Source organism: Oryctolagus cuniculus, chromosome X (genome assembly GCF_964237555.1).
Source record: "Oryctolagus cuniculus chromosome X, mOryCun1.1, whole genome shotgun sequence".
NCBI lineage: Eukaryota > Metazoa > Chordata > Mammalia > Lagomorpha > Leporidae > Oryctolagus > Oryctolagus cuniculus.
The window spans coordinates 63,418,196-63,433,454 of record NC_091453.1 but is presented as its reverse complement, the minus strand read 5'-3'; the positions used below and the strand labels follow the sequence as shown (position 1 = coordinate 63,433,454).

The 15,259-nt window shown below is 37.4% G+C and overlaps 1 protein-coding gene across 2 annotated transcripts in view; it reads left to right on the top strand.

Moving 5' to 3' along the window:
* Positions 1–15,259, top strand: part of KLHL4 (kelch like family member 4) — a 108,471-nt gene that overhangs the window by 77,613 nt on the left and 15,599 nt on the right. For both annotated transcript variants that reach the window (XM_051827398.2, XM_051827399.2), the window contains exons 6-9: positions 5,013–5,199; positions 11,873–12,097; positions 12,882–13,044; positions 14,762–14,974. In XM_051827398.2, coding sequence (XP_051683358.1) covers positions 5,013–5,199; positions 11,873–12,097; positions 12,882–13,044; positions 14,762–14,974 — 788 coding nt within the window. The remainder of the gene's footprint in view (positions 1–5,012; positions 5,200–11,872; positions 12,098–12,881; positions 13,045–14,761; positions 14,975–15,259) is intronic.

The window sequence follows — 15,259 nt, the reverse complement described above, 5'->3', positions numbered from 1 at the left end:
GCCAAATCTTCCTCTTTTTTTCTGTTCACCTTCTGGAGTGATATATTGGATGATGCCTGCTACTATGAATAATTATCTGCTATGATTGAAAGCACGCATCATACTTTCAGATGCACTAGAGCATCGTTATAATGGCAGCCTCATCCTGCGTGCTGAACCAAAGGATTACAGCAAAGACGACCGTGAAAACAAACTCCCTTGGATAAGACATGAGATTGACTCACCTCGTATTGAATTTCAGCATGTGAAGTTTAGTGAGAATGTTCTGCAGTACTGCTACATAACTCCACCATTAGTGATAACCACAATTTTTTCCCTCTAATTGATCAATAACAGATCTAATTCACACTACGTATTTATATATAGGAATATGTTGAACATATTCATGTCATATTTATTGAGTCTGTGACTAAATTCCTCAATATCATCTACATTGGAAAAAGAGAACTTATCTGCATATAATGGATCAATAGTTTTGTAATTATTAAAATACATTTATTTTCAGCAAAATAACTAATTGTTAATATTGAAAAATAGATTGTTAATGTACTGATGATTTTCCTATATACATATATTTTTACATTTAGTAGTTAATTAAATTCTATGAAATTACATGCTTGCTCTTAAGAATCTATACTATGAAATAACAAAAATGGACTTCCCTTCAAGGAATAAAAAATTTATACAAAAGGAAAGGCAATGGTAACACCTAAAAGAGAAATGTCAACATTTATATGTAATTTTAGACCCAAAGTTCTAATCTGAGATTATAGATGAGCTTCCGAATCTATAGAAATTTTATGTCTTAGTGAGCATGGATACACTTATTTGTTATATTCAAGAGAGGTTCTATATGATTTATCAGATTCTATAAAACAGTGTCATTCAAAATGTTTCTGGACCATCAGTGTAGGATTTCCTGTGAGCTTACTGCAAAAATAATTTCTCAGGTACCACCTCAGAGTCACAAAAGCAATTTCTGAGGGTGAGGTTGAAGAATTGTATTTTACTAAGTTCTCCAAATGATTCTTAGACATGCAAAAATTTGAGATGCAATTGTATAAGAAGTATTTAACCACCTTTGTTAGTAGGGTGTTTCTTGTAGGCAGCAAATAGATGGATCTTGTTTTTAAATCCATTCAGGGGGCTGGCGCTGTCACATAACAGGTAAAGCCACCATCTGTAGTGCCAGCATCCCATATGGGCACCAGTTCGAATCCCGGCTGCTCCACTTCTGATTCAGCTCTCTGCTATGGCCTGGGAAAGCAGTAGAAGATGGTCTAAGTCCTTGGGCCCCTGCACCCACATGGGAGACCCGGAGGAAGCTCCTGGCTTTGGATTGGTGCAGCTCCGGCCATTGCAGCCAATTGGGGAGTGAACCAGCAGATGGAAGACACCTCTTTTCTCTCTCTCTCTCTCTCCTCTCTCTCTCCTCTCTCTGTGTGGCTCTGACTTTCAAATAAATAAGTCTTTAAAAACTAAAAATAAATCCCAGTCAGTTTGTATCTTTTAATTAGAAAATTTAGGCCATTTGCATTCAAGGTTACTATTGAAAAATAATGACTTGGCCCTGCCATTTTTCCGTAAATATTCCTATTTGCTTTGGATTTCCTTTGTACTCTGACTAGGAGATTTTCTGCCTTCACATTCTTTCATGATGGTGACTATCTTTCTCTGTTTCTGTGTGTACACATTCCTAAGTATCATTTGTAAGACTAGAAGAGAGTGGTGACAAATTCTTTCAATTTCTGTTTGTTTTGGAATGTCTTTATTTCACCTTCATTTATAAATGAGAGCTTTGTAGAGTGCAATATTCTGAGGTGACAGTTTTTTGTTTTAGGACTTGGTCTTTGTCTCTCCATTCTCTCCTAGCTTGTAGGATTTCTGATGCAAAATCAGCTGTGAATCTAATTGGAGACCCTTTGAAAATAATCTGGCATTTCTCTTGTGCACATTTTAGAAAGCTTTCTTTATGTTTTAATATTGAACGCTTGAATATAATATGTCTTGGTGAAGAACTTTTCTGATCATGTCTGTTAGGAGTTCAATGTGCTTCCTGTACTTGAATGTCCCTATCTTTCTCTAAATTAAGGAAGTTTTCTGCTATTATTTCACTGGATAAGACTTATAATCACTTTCTCTTTCCACACCTTCATGAACTCCTAAGACAAGTATGTTAGCTTGTTTAATAGTATCCCATACTGTTTTCAGTTTTTCTAGTATTTTTCTTCTTTTGTTTTCTGTTTGATTGAGATACATCCAAAGATTTTTCTGCTTGCTCAGAAGACAACAACCAAGTATGTTGTTAAGGCTTTCCACTGTATTTTTTATTTGACATATTGAATTCATTCTAATATTTCAGTTTGATTTCTCTTCAATATCTCTATCTCTGGCAAAACTTTTCATCCATGTAGTGTATGGATTTCTTTAACTCATGTATTTGCTTCTCTGTGTTTTTGAGTAATCTTATGATCATTCTTTTGAATTCTTTTTTAGGCATTTCATCAACCTGTTTGTCTTCACATTGCAACAGTGAAGCATTGTTGTTATCCTTTTAGGAAGTTATATTGTCTTCCTTGTTCATGTTTCTTGTATTTCTACATTTATTTTTTGGCATTTGTGGAAACACTTGTTGGTTTTCGCATCTGATGAATTTCATCTTTAAAATATGCTTCCTTTAGTGGATATCTCGAGGCGTTTTGAGGTGTGTGCTGGGTGGAGCCAGGGAGCTCTGGTCTGTACTTGAGGGCGAGGCAAGAGTCCAGGGTGACACCCAAATTGGGTGTGGTGGAACTCCTCTATGGTCAGCTGGCATGATCACAGCCTCACCTCCTCTCTGTCAAGGTGACCAATGCCTAGTGTGAGCCCACAGCGGCTACACACGCCACCCACTCAGGCTTATGAACTACACGAAGGATCCGTGTGGTCCTCAGTGTGAGCACGGACCCCTCTGCAATGACCCACACACATCAGGCACTCAGGGGACTCTGTACCTCTGAAGCCAGATGCCGTCCAGAGACCCAGCTATAACCCACGCCCCATCATGCAGTCACAGAATGCCCACAGTCACAGCTCACAGGGCTCCCACAGTCACAGGGATCAGGGGGTCCACTCTTAGTCCCTTGAAGCTGCCTCAACCACAGACAGAGCCAAGGCATTCCCAGAAGTCCCTGCCTGTGGCTGTTCCATTTTGGCAGTTTGAGTCGGGGCACCCATGATAGAGTGAGGGGAGGGGAGCACTTCACAGGCCTAAAAAGATGCCCCACCCCCTGCTAACCCTCCAAACCAGCCTCTAAGTCAGTGAGGACTGCAGGTTTATGAGCCAAATAAAATCCAGTAGTTACACACTCATGAGAGCAGCCTCTGCTTATGTTATTAATATGGCATGGTCTCACTGCTAGTCACCAGGTGCCCTTGTTGGGGGATGGGGAGGAAGAAATATGCTCTCCATTCACAGAGTTAGATGGGCACCCTGCCCCCGACTAGTGCTCCAGGCTGGACTCAGATCAGTGTGGTTCCCAAAGTTCTCCCTCAGGTGCTATCACCAGTGACAGGGGCTCCACACTGTGCTCTCAGCTCGATCTCATAATGTGATGTTTTCTCCGCCCCTGGCTGCAGGAGTCACCACTAGTTTCTCTGCTCACTGCTGTGCGTTTGTAGCGTCCACGCTGCTCTATGGTGTCTCTTTTTCTTTCTGTAGAATTTCTACTGCAAGCTTCTCTCCAACTTTCCCCCTGGAAATGCAGTTCCTCCTTTTTTCTTCTGTTGCTTCCTCATGGTCAAAATCAACACATATTCAGCCATCTTGAATCCTCTCTCTTAATTTATTGTAACAAAGAGAAATTTCCAGTCCAGCTGCCCAACCAGTGGTACCTGGGCCTCTCACATTCAGTGTGCTTTCTGCCTGGAATGTGACCATGTGAACTTTTCATAATTGCAGTGTTGGGCAATGGCATACCAGTATAGGCTTTCAAAAAGAATGTAAAGGCTACCTTAAGCAAATATTTTAGAAATGAAATATATGAAGAGAATGGTGATGAATTTCTGAAGAAAAAATTACACAACTTAATTTTTAGATATATTTCTAACAGCCTGTGCATTTAGGAAATGTCTGGGAACTCATCAAGCAAGTCAAAATAATGATCTACCTGAGATTACATGTGGGGTGAGAACAAAGCCAGAGTTAGTCAGGGCAGGCCAAGAAAATTCAGAGAAGCTTTGTAGACTGAGATTAGTCCTTGCATTCCAATACGCTGCTTGCTGTTCCTCTCAATAGCCAATGATACAGTGGACCCAAAACTCCAGGGGAATCAATCTGACCCTTGAAAACACTCCTAAACATATTCTTGACTTATCTCCAACTCATCCCAGGAAAAAACAATTTTTCTAGATTTTATCAGTATCAGGTACAATCTTATTGTATGCCAAGTAGTGATAGTTGAGAGCATTGATCTTCTTTTGCTGTTGTGTTATACAGTTACTAACACATGCACATTAACTCAGTTAAAAAGTATCTTTCACAATATCATTCAGAAACGATTTCATGATAAAGATGCAGTCCCCTGTGGGTGATGTTATTTCAACTGGGCATATTTGCATGACTGCCACCTCTACCCTCAACCCACTTCACCGAAGGTGCCTGTTTGCATTAGCTACATGTATTGGACTAAAAGATGCTTGCTGTTTGAAAGCACAGTCATTATTTTTAATTACTTTCAGTAATATTTTTATGGGTGACTTTTCACTTTGACTCCTTCAGATTGTATATTTACATCTTTGAAAGTTGAATAGTGTTTCAATTAATAAATATGTGTAGATCATTAGCTATTACCACGAGGCTTTTAGTCATTATAACACGACACCTGAAAATACAAATATTTAAGTTAAAATATTAAATAATAAAACTTCTACATTTCAATTAGGTCTAGTTTTCTCCAAACATATGTAAACCAAAATATGTTCTTTCTAATGGTGACCTCTTCATTCACATGCCATTCATCATTACTTTTCAGTTACTGGCAGATCTTGAAAACAGTTCCATGTTTAGTGGTGATCTGGAGTGTCAGAAGCTCCTGATGGAAGCTATGAAATATCATCTCTTACCTGAGAGAAGACCCATGATGCAAAGTCCTCGGACAAAACCTAGAAAATCAACTGTAGGGGCCCTTTATGCTGTGGGAGGCATGGATGCTTTAAAAGGTAAAAGGAATAAATTAATTCATTTATAAAATGTCTCTATTCAAAATAGATGAGATATTCTCAACACTTTCAAATTAAGAGAGTGTATTAAAACCATGTTAAATGAGTGCATTGAAAGTTATCTTTCGGGCCCGGTGCCGTGGCACACTAGGTTAGTCCTCTGCCTGTGGCACTGACATCCCATATGGGCACCAGTTCTAGTCCCGGCTGCTGCACTTCCAGTCCAGCTCTCTGCTGTGGCCTGGGAAAGCAGTAGAAGATGGCCCAAGTCCTTGGGTCCCTGCACCCACGTGGGAGACCAGGAAAAAACGCTTGGCTCCTGGGTTCGGATCGGTGCAGCGCCGGCCGTGGCGGCCATCTGGGGAGTGAACCAGCGGAAGGAAGACCTTTCTCTTTGTCTCTCCCTCTCACTGTCTGTAACTCTACCTCTCAAATAAAATAAATAAAATCTTTAAAAAAAAAGAAAAAAAGAAAGTTATCATAAATATGGTATTTTATGTGATTTTTTTCTGACCACAGTTTTCTTTCCCCTTATGGCATATAACCCTTTAATTCGTGTTAGCAAAACACTTTAGTAGGTCCTTTTCTTTCATGGAAGCAATTCTGCAATAGTCTTTTCAGGGGATATTTATTGAAAGTTGGTCATAAAAACAAAGAAATGAGGCTTTCAAAAGAGTACTTTTTTGAAGATTTATTTTTTTTATTTGAAAGGCAAAATTATAGAGAGAGGGAGAGACAAACAGATATTCCATCAGCTAGTTTGCTCCCCAAATGGTCACAATAGCCAGGGCTACGCCAGGCCAAAGCCAGGAGTCCTGTTGCTATAACGAAATAGCTGACACTGGATAGTTTATAAAGAATAGAGGTTTATTTACCACATGGTTCTGGAGGCTGAAAGTCCAAGATTGGACAGCTGAATCTGGCTGTATCACAATATGACAGAAAAAGAGAAGTGCGAGTGTGCACAGCCAAAGGGAGACAACAATAGGGGTGTATTTGCATTACAACAGCCTGCTCTTATGCTTACTTATCCAGCCATGCAAAAGCAGCTTTAATTACATTCATAAGGCCATTTCCCATGACCTACTCACCTATTAAAGACTCAACCACCTTTCTGTGCTGCCACATTGTGGACTAATTTTCCAATATGAATTCCTGGGGACATGTTCAAATCAAAGCACCTATAAAACAAGAGATTGAAAATGCAGTCATTTTCAAAATTGTAAGGCTACTTTACAGAACTACTGTTTTTTTTTTAGAAAATAACAAATATAATGGGATCTTATGCTTATTTTCATGCCTGGTAATTTGATACTTTATTGCATTTTGTTGAATAAAATTAGTGTTAATAGCATGTTTGAAGGTTTCTTGTTTGATATTTAAATTAAAAAGGCACTAAGTGCAAATGTGGTTATTCTTAGATTATGTGTTAAATTATATATATTTATATATATATTTACATACATATGGTGTGCAATGAGAGAAAAGGAATATCTTGTATTTGTGTTTGTGTTTGTATGTGTGTCAGTATTTGTTGTCTATTTTTGTCATTTTTTTCAGGCTTTTCTTATTTCAGTCATCATTACATAAAGTAATATATTACATAAATGGTTATAAGCTCCTCAACTCCTTACCAGTTTCTAAAAAATGAGTGAAAAGTTAATCTCTAACTCCTGGATTCTGTTAAAACAGCTTGGTATGGAAAGAAGCAAGACCCTCATTTTGGGACTCTTTTGAGTTCCTAGTATATAGAAACACCATATGAGAGTTTATGGGAAGCTGCAGACTACCAGAAGGGTAGTAAAAATTACCATCTCTTTGGGGCCAGCACAGTGGCAGACAAGGTTAAGCCTCCGCCTGCAGTGCCAGCACCCATGGGGTGCAGGTTCAGGTCCCAGATTCTCCATTTTTGATCCAGCTCCCTGCTAATGCACCTGGGAAAGCAGTGGAAGATGACCCAAAGTACTTGGGTCCCTGCACCCACGTGGGAGACCCGGGAAAAGTTTCTGGTTCCTGGCTTCAGCTTGGCCCAGACCAGGTTGTTGCAGCCATTTGGGAAGTGAACCAGTGAATGAAAGATCTCTCTCTATCTTTCACTCTGTGTATTTCTGGCTTTCAAATAAATAAATTGTTTTAAAATCTACTACTGGAGCCTGCACTGTGGCAAAGTAGGCTAAGCCTCTGCCTGTGGCACCAGCATCCCACATGGGCATCAGTTCCTGTCCCCCGGCTGCTCTTCTGTCCAGCTCTCTTCTTATGGCCTGGGAAAGCAGTACAAGATGGCCCAAGTGCTTAGGCCCCTGCACCCACAAGAGAGACCCGGAAGAAGCTCCTGGCTTCGGATTGGCTCAGCTCCAGCCGCTGCAGCGTTTTGGAGAGTGAACCAGTAGATGGAAGACCTTTCTCTCAATCTCTCCCTCTCTCTGTCTGTAATTCTATCAAGCAAATAAACAAATAAATAAATAAATCGTTAAAAAGACAAACAAAAATAATATTTTTGAGTACTTGATTGGTATTTTTCAAATCCTCACAATAATGCTACAAAATAGATTTTATTACCCTTACTAGGGTAATAAATCTTTTTAAAGATTTATTTATTTATTTTGAAAGGCAAAGTCACAGTGAGAGAGGGATAGACAAAAAGATGGACCTTCCATCTACTTGTTTACTCTTCAGATGGCTCAAAATGCCAGCATGGGGCCAGGCTGAAACCAGGAGCCAGGAGCTTCACCCAGGTGTCCCATATGGGTTGCAGGGTCCCCAGTACTTGGACCATCTTCCACTGCTTTTACGGGCGCATTATCAAGGGAGCTGGATTGGAAGTAGAGCAGCTGGGACAGCAACCGGCATCCACATGGGATGGTGGTGACTTAACCTACTACATCACAACACAAGCCCCACTAGGTACATCTTAAGGTTAGATAACTAAGCCAAGAACAAGCATCCATAAAATCTGGAAATGTAATTCTTACTCAAATGCTATGTTCTTTTTTCTGCACTGCCACTGTTACAAAAAGAAATAACAGCCACAAAACTGCCCCCCCCCCCCCACCGTAAAGGTCTTAGAATCTTTTGAAAAACCAAGATATACTTAGGACCAAAACGAAAAGGAAAAGCAAGATATTAAAAGTAAGCAGTGTAAGAAAAATATTGGGTAAAACAAGAAGAGTAATATTTATCTCTAAAAATCAGTATTGCATTGAAAAAGTATACCTATTTACATTCATTCACAAAAAGCATAGATAAAGAATTTCTATACGCATGCCTTTTCTTATAGGTACTGTTTTAGTTTTTTTAAAAGATACTTTTTTAAAAAAAAAATTAAGTTGGGCCGGCGCTGCAGCTCAATAGGCTAATCCTCCGCCTGTGGCGCCGGCACCCTGGGTTCTAGTCCCAGTTGGGGTGCTGGATTCTGTCCCGGTTGCCCCTCTTCCAGTCCAGCTCTCTGCTATGGCCCGGGAGTGGAGTGGAGGATGGCCCAGGTGCTTGGGCCCTGCACCCACATGGGAGACCAGGAGGAAGCACCTGGCTCCTGGCTTCAGATCGGCGCAGCGCGCCGGCCATAGCAGCCACTTGGGGGGTGAACCAACAGAAAAAGGAAGACCTTTCTCTCTGTCTCTCTCTCTCTCTCTCACTGTCTAACTCTGCCTGTCAAAAAAATAAAAAATAAAAAAATTTAAGTTATACAAGTTTCATGCATTTCATATGTACAGATTTAAGAACATAGTGACACTTCATCCCTCACCTTCCCTCCTTACCAGACTGAAACCCTTCCTCCTCCTCCCTCTCACATTCCCACTCTTAATTTATACAAAGATCTATTTTCAGTTTACTTAATGATCATATAGTTAACCCTACACCACTAATTAAAAGTGTTCAACAAATAGTATGAAGAGAGAGAGAGAGAAAAAAAAAAACACTGTTCCTCAATGGAAGAGACATAGGCTGTAAACAATAAAAGATACTTTTTAAACTTTTGCTTTTTGATGTCTAGGAAATACAGTACTTCCTCAATCTTTAATTTCCTCTCTTACTCACACAGTAAAGTCAGAAATAGCTGCTAAATATTGATATCATACAAATGGCTAGAGTTTGCTATAAATCCTACAGTATATCAAAAATAATCATCAGAAAGTTTTAAAGTATCATCAGAGTCAAAATTCAGAAGTAGACAAATGGTAAACTTTGGATGTCTTGTACACATAAACATTTATAAATTATTTATTAAAAATAACTTTCTGAGAGACAGTACATCAGGGAACAATGTAAAAGCTAATATAGTATCTTTAGATAATTTTAAAGTTGATATAGAAAATCACTAAATCAGATATATTCAAAGCTACTATCTATACTACTATGCTCAGAGAACCCACAGCAATACGTCAAATTTGCTGGCTTTTGCTTGTTGTTGAACAGATGATACATGAGTATTAAGTGAAAGCTTAGAAATGAATTGATGCACAATATGTGCAAAACTTTAGGGCAGAAAATCACCTTAAATAAAAAAAAAATTCTAAAGAGTTGAGTAAGGACTATAAGATTAATGCACTGTATATTTCTATATAAAAACAAACAGAAAAAAAACTCAGAAGATAGGATTTTGAATGTTTTCAGCAAAAAGAAATGCTAAACATTTGAGGGGATAGTTATAATTATCCTAATTGGACATAACACAATGTGTACATGTATCAGAACATCACATGATATCCCATAAATATGTTCAACTTCTAAGTGTCTGCTAAATTTTTGGATAAAATAAAATAATAGAAATTTAAAAATCTACTTTATATTTTTTCACCAAACACAGAGCTGTCATACTAAGCCAGCTGAAGGCTTTACATTTTAATTAGTTGGAGTTTTGGTGGGGGTGGGCAGATGGTCTTCAAAAACGTACACAATTCAGATACAGACACATAAATGTTTGTGGTTGCAATGAAAAAGTGTGGGATAGTTGTTCTTCTATGTTAATATAATGTTGGGAAAATCAATCTGACATAAAGCAAATATCTGTATCTTGCAATATAAATCTATATAGGGATGATTAGTATAGCTTGTTACAATTTCTTAACTAATTATTTCACCATTCATATCTCCATAATCTTAATAATGAGAGCAGCCTAGCTCTCATTTCCTGATATAAATTGGCTCTTTGGTAAATCCACTAATGAAAAGAGTTAGAAGTAAAAGTTAAAATCAGCAGTGGCAGCCATGAAGACAGATATGGGAAGACAGGAAACTGTTCAGGGAAGTCTATGAATGCAAACAAAATGAACATAGATGTGAATTTGTTTGTAGCTATTCCTTTCTTAATGGTTACATCCAAAGGTATTTAGTATAGAAAAGATAGGTGCTGTAATATAAGCTCTCAGTAGTAAATACACTCAACAGAGCAGTACCTGATCTAGAAATCAGCAATTAGCCCGATCCACATTATCAGTGAATGATGCAGCAATGAAAGGGAAGGAGTAAATGTGTGCCTGTGGATTCACAAGTTTATTGTGAAAATCCAAAATCCTGGGACATGAATAATGTAGTGCATGGTTCGCTAGGAAATACATAAAATTAGAAGAAGGAAACAAATACTATTCCCACTAATCCAAGACAAACTTTCAGAAGCAGCACAGATCTAGTATACACTCAAATCTGTTTAAATTTTCATTTGATATGACCCCATAGAGTGGACTTTTAACTGCCAACAGATATACTTCCATGACAACCATATTTTAATCCTAACTCATGGATAATATTCTATCCACAAATTTCCCAGGAAAACAAAAACTGGGAAGTGTTTTTGCACATTCCTGTGTTGGGATTTGTGCAATTAGGATGAAATTCCCCAAACCAGTCACAAGCTGTTTTAGGTACAACATAGGTGTGAGTAATAATTCTATTATTCCACACTTTGGTTATTAGGCAGAAGCGTCCCTCTTGTACAAAATCAGCTTTTACTAAAATATAGCAGTAGTTATGATGAATAAATGGAAAGCAGAATTATCTATAAAATGATGAATTATTATGACAGTAGTAACAATTTATTATGACAGTTATAAGCTTGGTATTTTGGTAATTGAGAATAAAATGAAATATTCTTAAAACAAATAGAAAGTATTGCATCAGATTTTTATACTCTAAACTATAATGCATCATGGAACATTATGTGAATCAATGCTAGAGGCCTATTAAAAGAATTTTCAATCTTAAATCTTTAGCCATTTTTCCTTTAAATACACACACACACACACACACACACACACCCCTCACAAACTGAGAAAAAAATGAAAGAAGATAAGTTAACACATTAAATGGTTATAAGTCATTAAAACTATAATGGATGTGTAAATATTTCATAGTAGAATCCATGCTACTTTTTTGTCACCAGATATTCTGGTTGACACCTGTGTTAGTTCTTCTGTCAGAATAGTATAGCAAAAGAAAGGATTACAGGACGTAAATGATGAAGACATACCTTAAAAATCTATTTTTTTCTGATTCTTCCATTTGAATCCAGAGCAGTAAGATATTCCCAGATTGTAGAATCATCTGGGTGCTTAATTTGATTTGCAGTCACTACTATTGCACTGTAAGTAATACACACATAAATATAACATGAATTACATCAATTCAAAATTATAATACAGGGTTTTTTTATGATTGTTCAATATTATTTTAACAGGTACCACTACAATTGAAAAATATGACCTCAGGACCAACAGCTGGCTGCATATTGGCACCATGAGTGGCCGCAGACTTCAGTTTGGAGTTGCAGTTATTGATAATAAACTTTATGTTGTGGGAGGAAGAGATGGTTTAAAAACTTTAAATACTGTGGAATGTTTTAACCCAGTTGGCAAAATCTGGACTGTGATGCCTCCCATGTCAACTCATAGGCATGGCTTAGGTAAGAACATCATGTTACTGTGGCTTCTTGAGAATGTATACTTAGTTGAGTTCTTAATATTTAAACTCAGCTTCTGATAAATTATGTCTGCCAAATGACACACTATACAATTATTCAGTTCAGTTATGTCACTGTGATTCTAGACGTAACTTAGAAAGTGTGTCCCACAGAGAACAAAGAACTAGCTTCTCCCAATCAAACTGATATTATGAAGAAGTAGGAGAAAAAAGGAAGATATACTACTGAGAGGCTGATTGGAATGGTGAGGAAAGTGGGGATAAAAGGCAATTATGGGAATTCCCAGAAGAGATAAGAAACACACAAGGGCTATTTATAGTATCTAGCAGAACTTCAAACTAAACCTCAAAAAGCCCTGTTTAGTTATTTGTATTACAGGAATCTATTTGTAACTATATTAAAAAAGTGATTATAAAGATCTACCATAGTCCACCTACCATTCTAAGGTGCATCTAAGATTAAATACCATATCTAAACTATCCTGTACATTAAAAAAAAGCTATATTGACATGAAGAAAGAAAAAAAGTAGCATCCCTTTCCTATCACACATGAACAAAAGTTCTATTCCACTATTTCAGTTGACTTCAATGTTATGACAGTGGTACCTTTCCATGACACAGTAATGATGATTGAAAGTTTCCTAGGGTTACAAAAGCATATTTAGCTTTATATCAGAATCATTAGATACTTCCAATATATGTAAAATCATTTAATAAGCAAAACGCAAGGTCTTGGGTGATCCCTCATACTAATTTTATTCTTTAGGTGTAGCCACTCTTGAAGGACCAATGTATGCTGTAGGTGGTCATGATGGATGGAGTTATCTAAATACTGTAGAAAGATGGGATCCTGAGGGACGCCAATGGAATTACGTGGCCAGTATGTCAACGCCTAGAAGTACAGTTGGTGTTGTTGCATTAAACAACAAGTAAGTCCAAACATGCATACTTTTTGTTCCCAATGCATATGGTACAGAACTTCAGGGACATATTCCATTCATCAATATGTATTCCAAATAACCAAGACAACCTTGTTATCAATGATGAAAAGCCTTTAATGGAGTCCTCCTTTCATTATTACTGGGACTCTTGCCAATCAAAGTGCAGTCCTAGGACCAGCAGCATTAGCGTTTCTTGCTAACTGTTACAAAATACTGAATCTTAGACCTACCCCAGATCTTCTGAATCAGAATCTGCCCTTTAACAAGATCCTTGGGTGACTTGTGTGCTCATTAAATATGAGAAGAAAAATTATAATCAAACTAATTATAATTGTCCCCCAAGAAACTACCACTTTTTATGTTGACTTATTCTTGACTTACTAAAACTTTGGTTTGACTGTATTTATAACAAGGAAAAAGATAAGTCTTTTGGTTTTTTTCAATCATTTCTCCCCTAAGCATTCAGAGTTCCCAAATATAGAATCCTCACCAGTTTCAACTTCTTGAATACTCATATTCATGTTCTTCCTTATCACTTGCCTATGAAAGGAAAGTAATATACTAAAATATAGTGATATTAGAGATTTCTGAGATCTAAAATTAATGCCAAATAATTATTACTTTTAGCTCTCAGAAATCTCTAGCATCACTATGTCCTGTCCTGACATGGGACTCATGGAGACAATTAACAGAATATAGGAGGGGCTTGAAGGATGACAGTTTCAGACAATAGGATAAGTTGGTGGCGGGATGCAGTCTTCTGTGCTGTACTGACTCTGCAGAAAGCCAATCTCTCATCACAGAAGCTGGCTTTGTAGAAATTGCAACACAGATACGTTTTAGCGCCTTACATAAGAAGAAATAGGCAATATCTATGGTTAACATGATTTGTGATGTTTTAGAGCTTAATGTACTTTTAAATCTGATCATCTCTGGCTTATCCTAAATGATACTTGGTGATTCAGTAAGGTAATCTCCAATCCTTTGTCAAACAGCCTGAAATCATCAAATTTGACTTAATTTTGTTTTAAGTTGCAGTTGTTCAAAATCCAACATGAATGGCAGTTACAGACATGTGGTTTCTACTTATCTTCTTTATTCATGCAAAATTAAATGTAAAGTATATTTAAAAAATACTTCCCATCAGAAAATTTACCAGTTCAAAGTTTTTGGGAGAAATGCAACAGCCAACATCTCTTCCTAGGAAAAATTCAGTTTCTATGTTCTATCTGATTCCTTTAGTTTATTAAGGTAATGCCTTCTTACTGATACTGTTTTTACACAAAATAAAGTAGCAAAAACAACAGGGATTCTGATGCTAGGTGTTGAGCCTGGCTATAATTTTAAGATTGTTGGAGCTGGTCTTTGGAACTATTCTGCCAACCTATTTGATATACCTTCCCTTTTCCTCTGCATCACTTCCCATGTAATATTTTAGTCAATTGTGTCAAAGTTACTTTGACAAAAGTGATAAAGAAAGGTCTTAGGTAGAGTAGACTTAACAGATGCCCTTAGACATCTATCCCTTAACAAAGCCTGACTACTTACTACAAAATAATGGAGAAGACCATACAGTCAGAAACTTCAGAAATTTGAATGCTTTTTATAAAGTTTTCACATACTTATTCTATGCATATATTTTCTATATGTACATACACACACACACAAACACACAAAGCTCTACGTTCTATCATTTCCCCCCTAGATTATATGCTATCGGTGGACGTGATGGAAGTTCCTGCCTCAAATCAATGGAATACTTTGACCCACATACCAACAAATGGAGTCTGTGTGCTCCAATGTCCAAAAGACGTGGAGGTGTGGGAGTTGCAACACACAATGGATTCTTATATGTTGTAGGAGGTCATGATGCCCCTGCTTCTAATCACTGCTCCAGGCTTTCCGACTGCGTGGAAAGGTAAATTGTTTCTGTTTATTTATGCATGTGATGATTTGGTTACTTTTTTTACAGAAATGAGAAAGATTTTTAAGCTAATAGAAAGCCGACTTCCATATAAGTATTAATTTTTTCAACAGATTAGCCCTTTGTTAAATTGTACACATAACCTTAGACTCAACATATTTTAGGAAAAATCCTCCTCATTCACTTCAGATCCACAATCAGTGTGTGTGTGTGTGTGTGTGTGTGTATTCTGCCTTATCTTTGGCTAATCACATTTGGGAAAAAATAGGGTTAATTCAC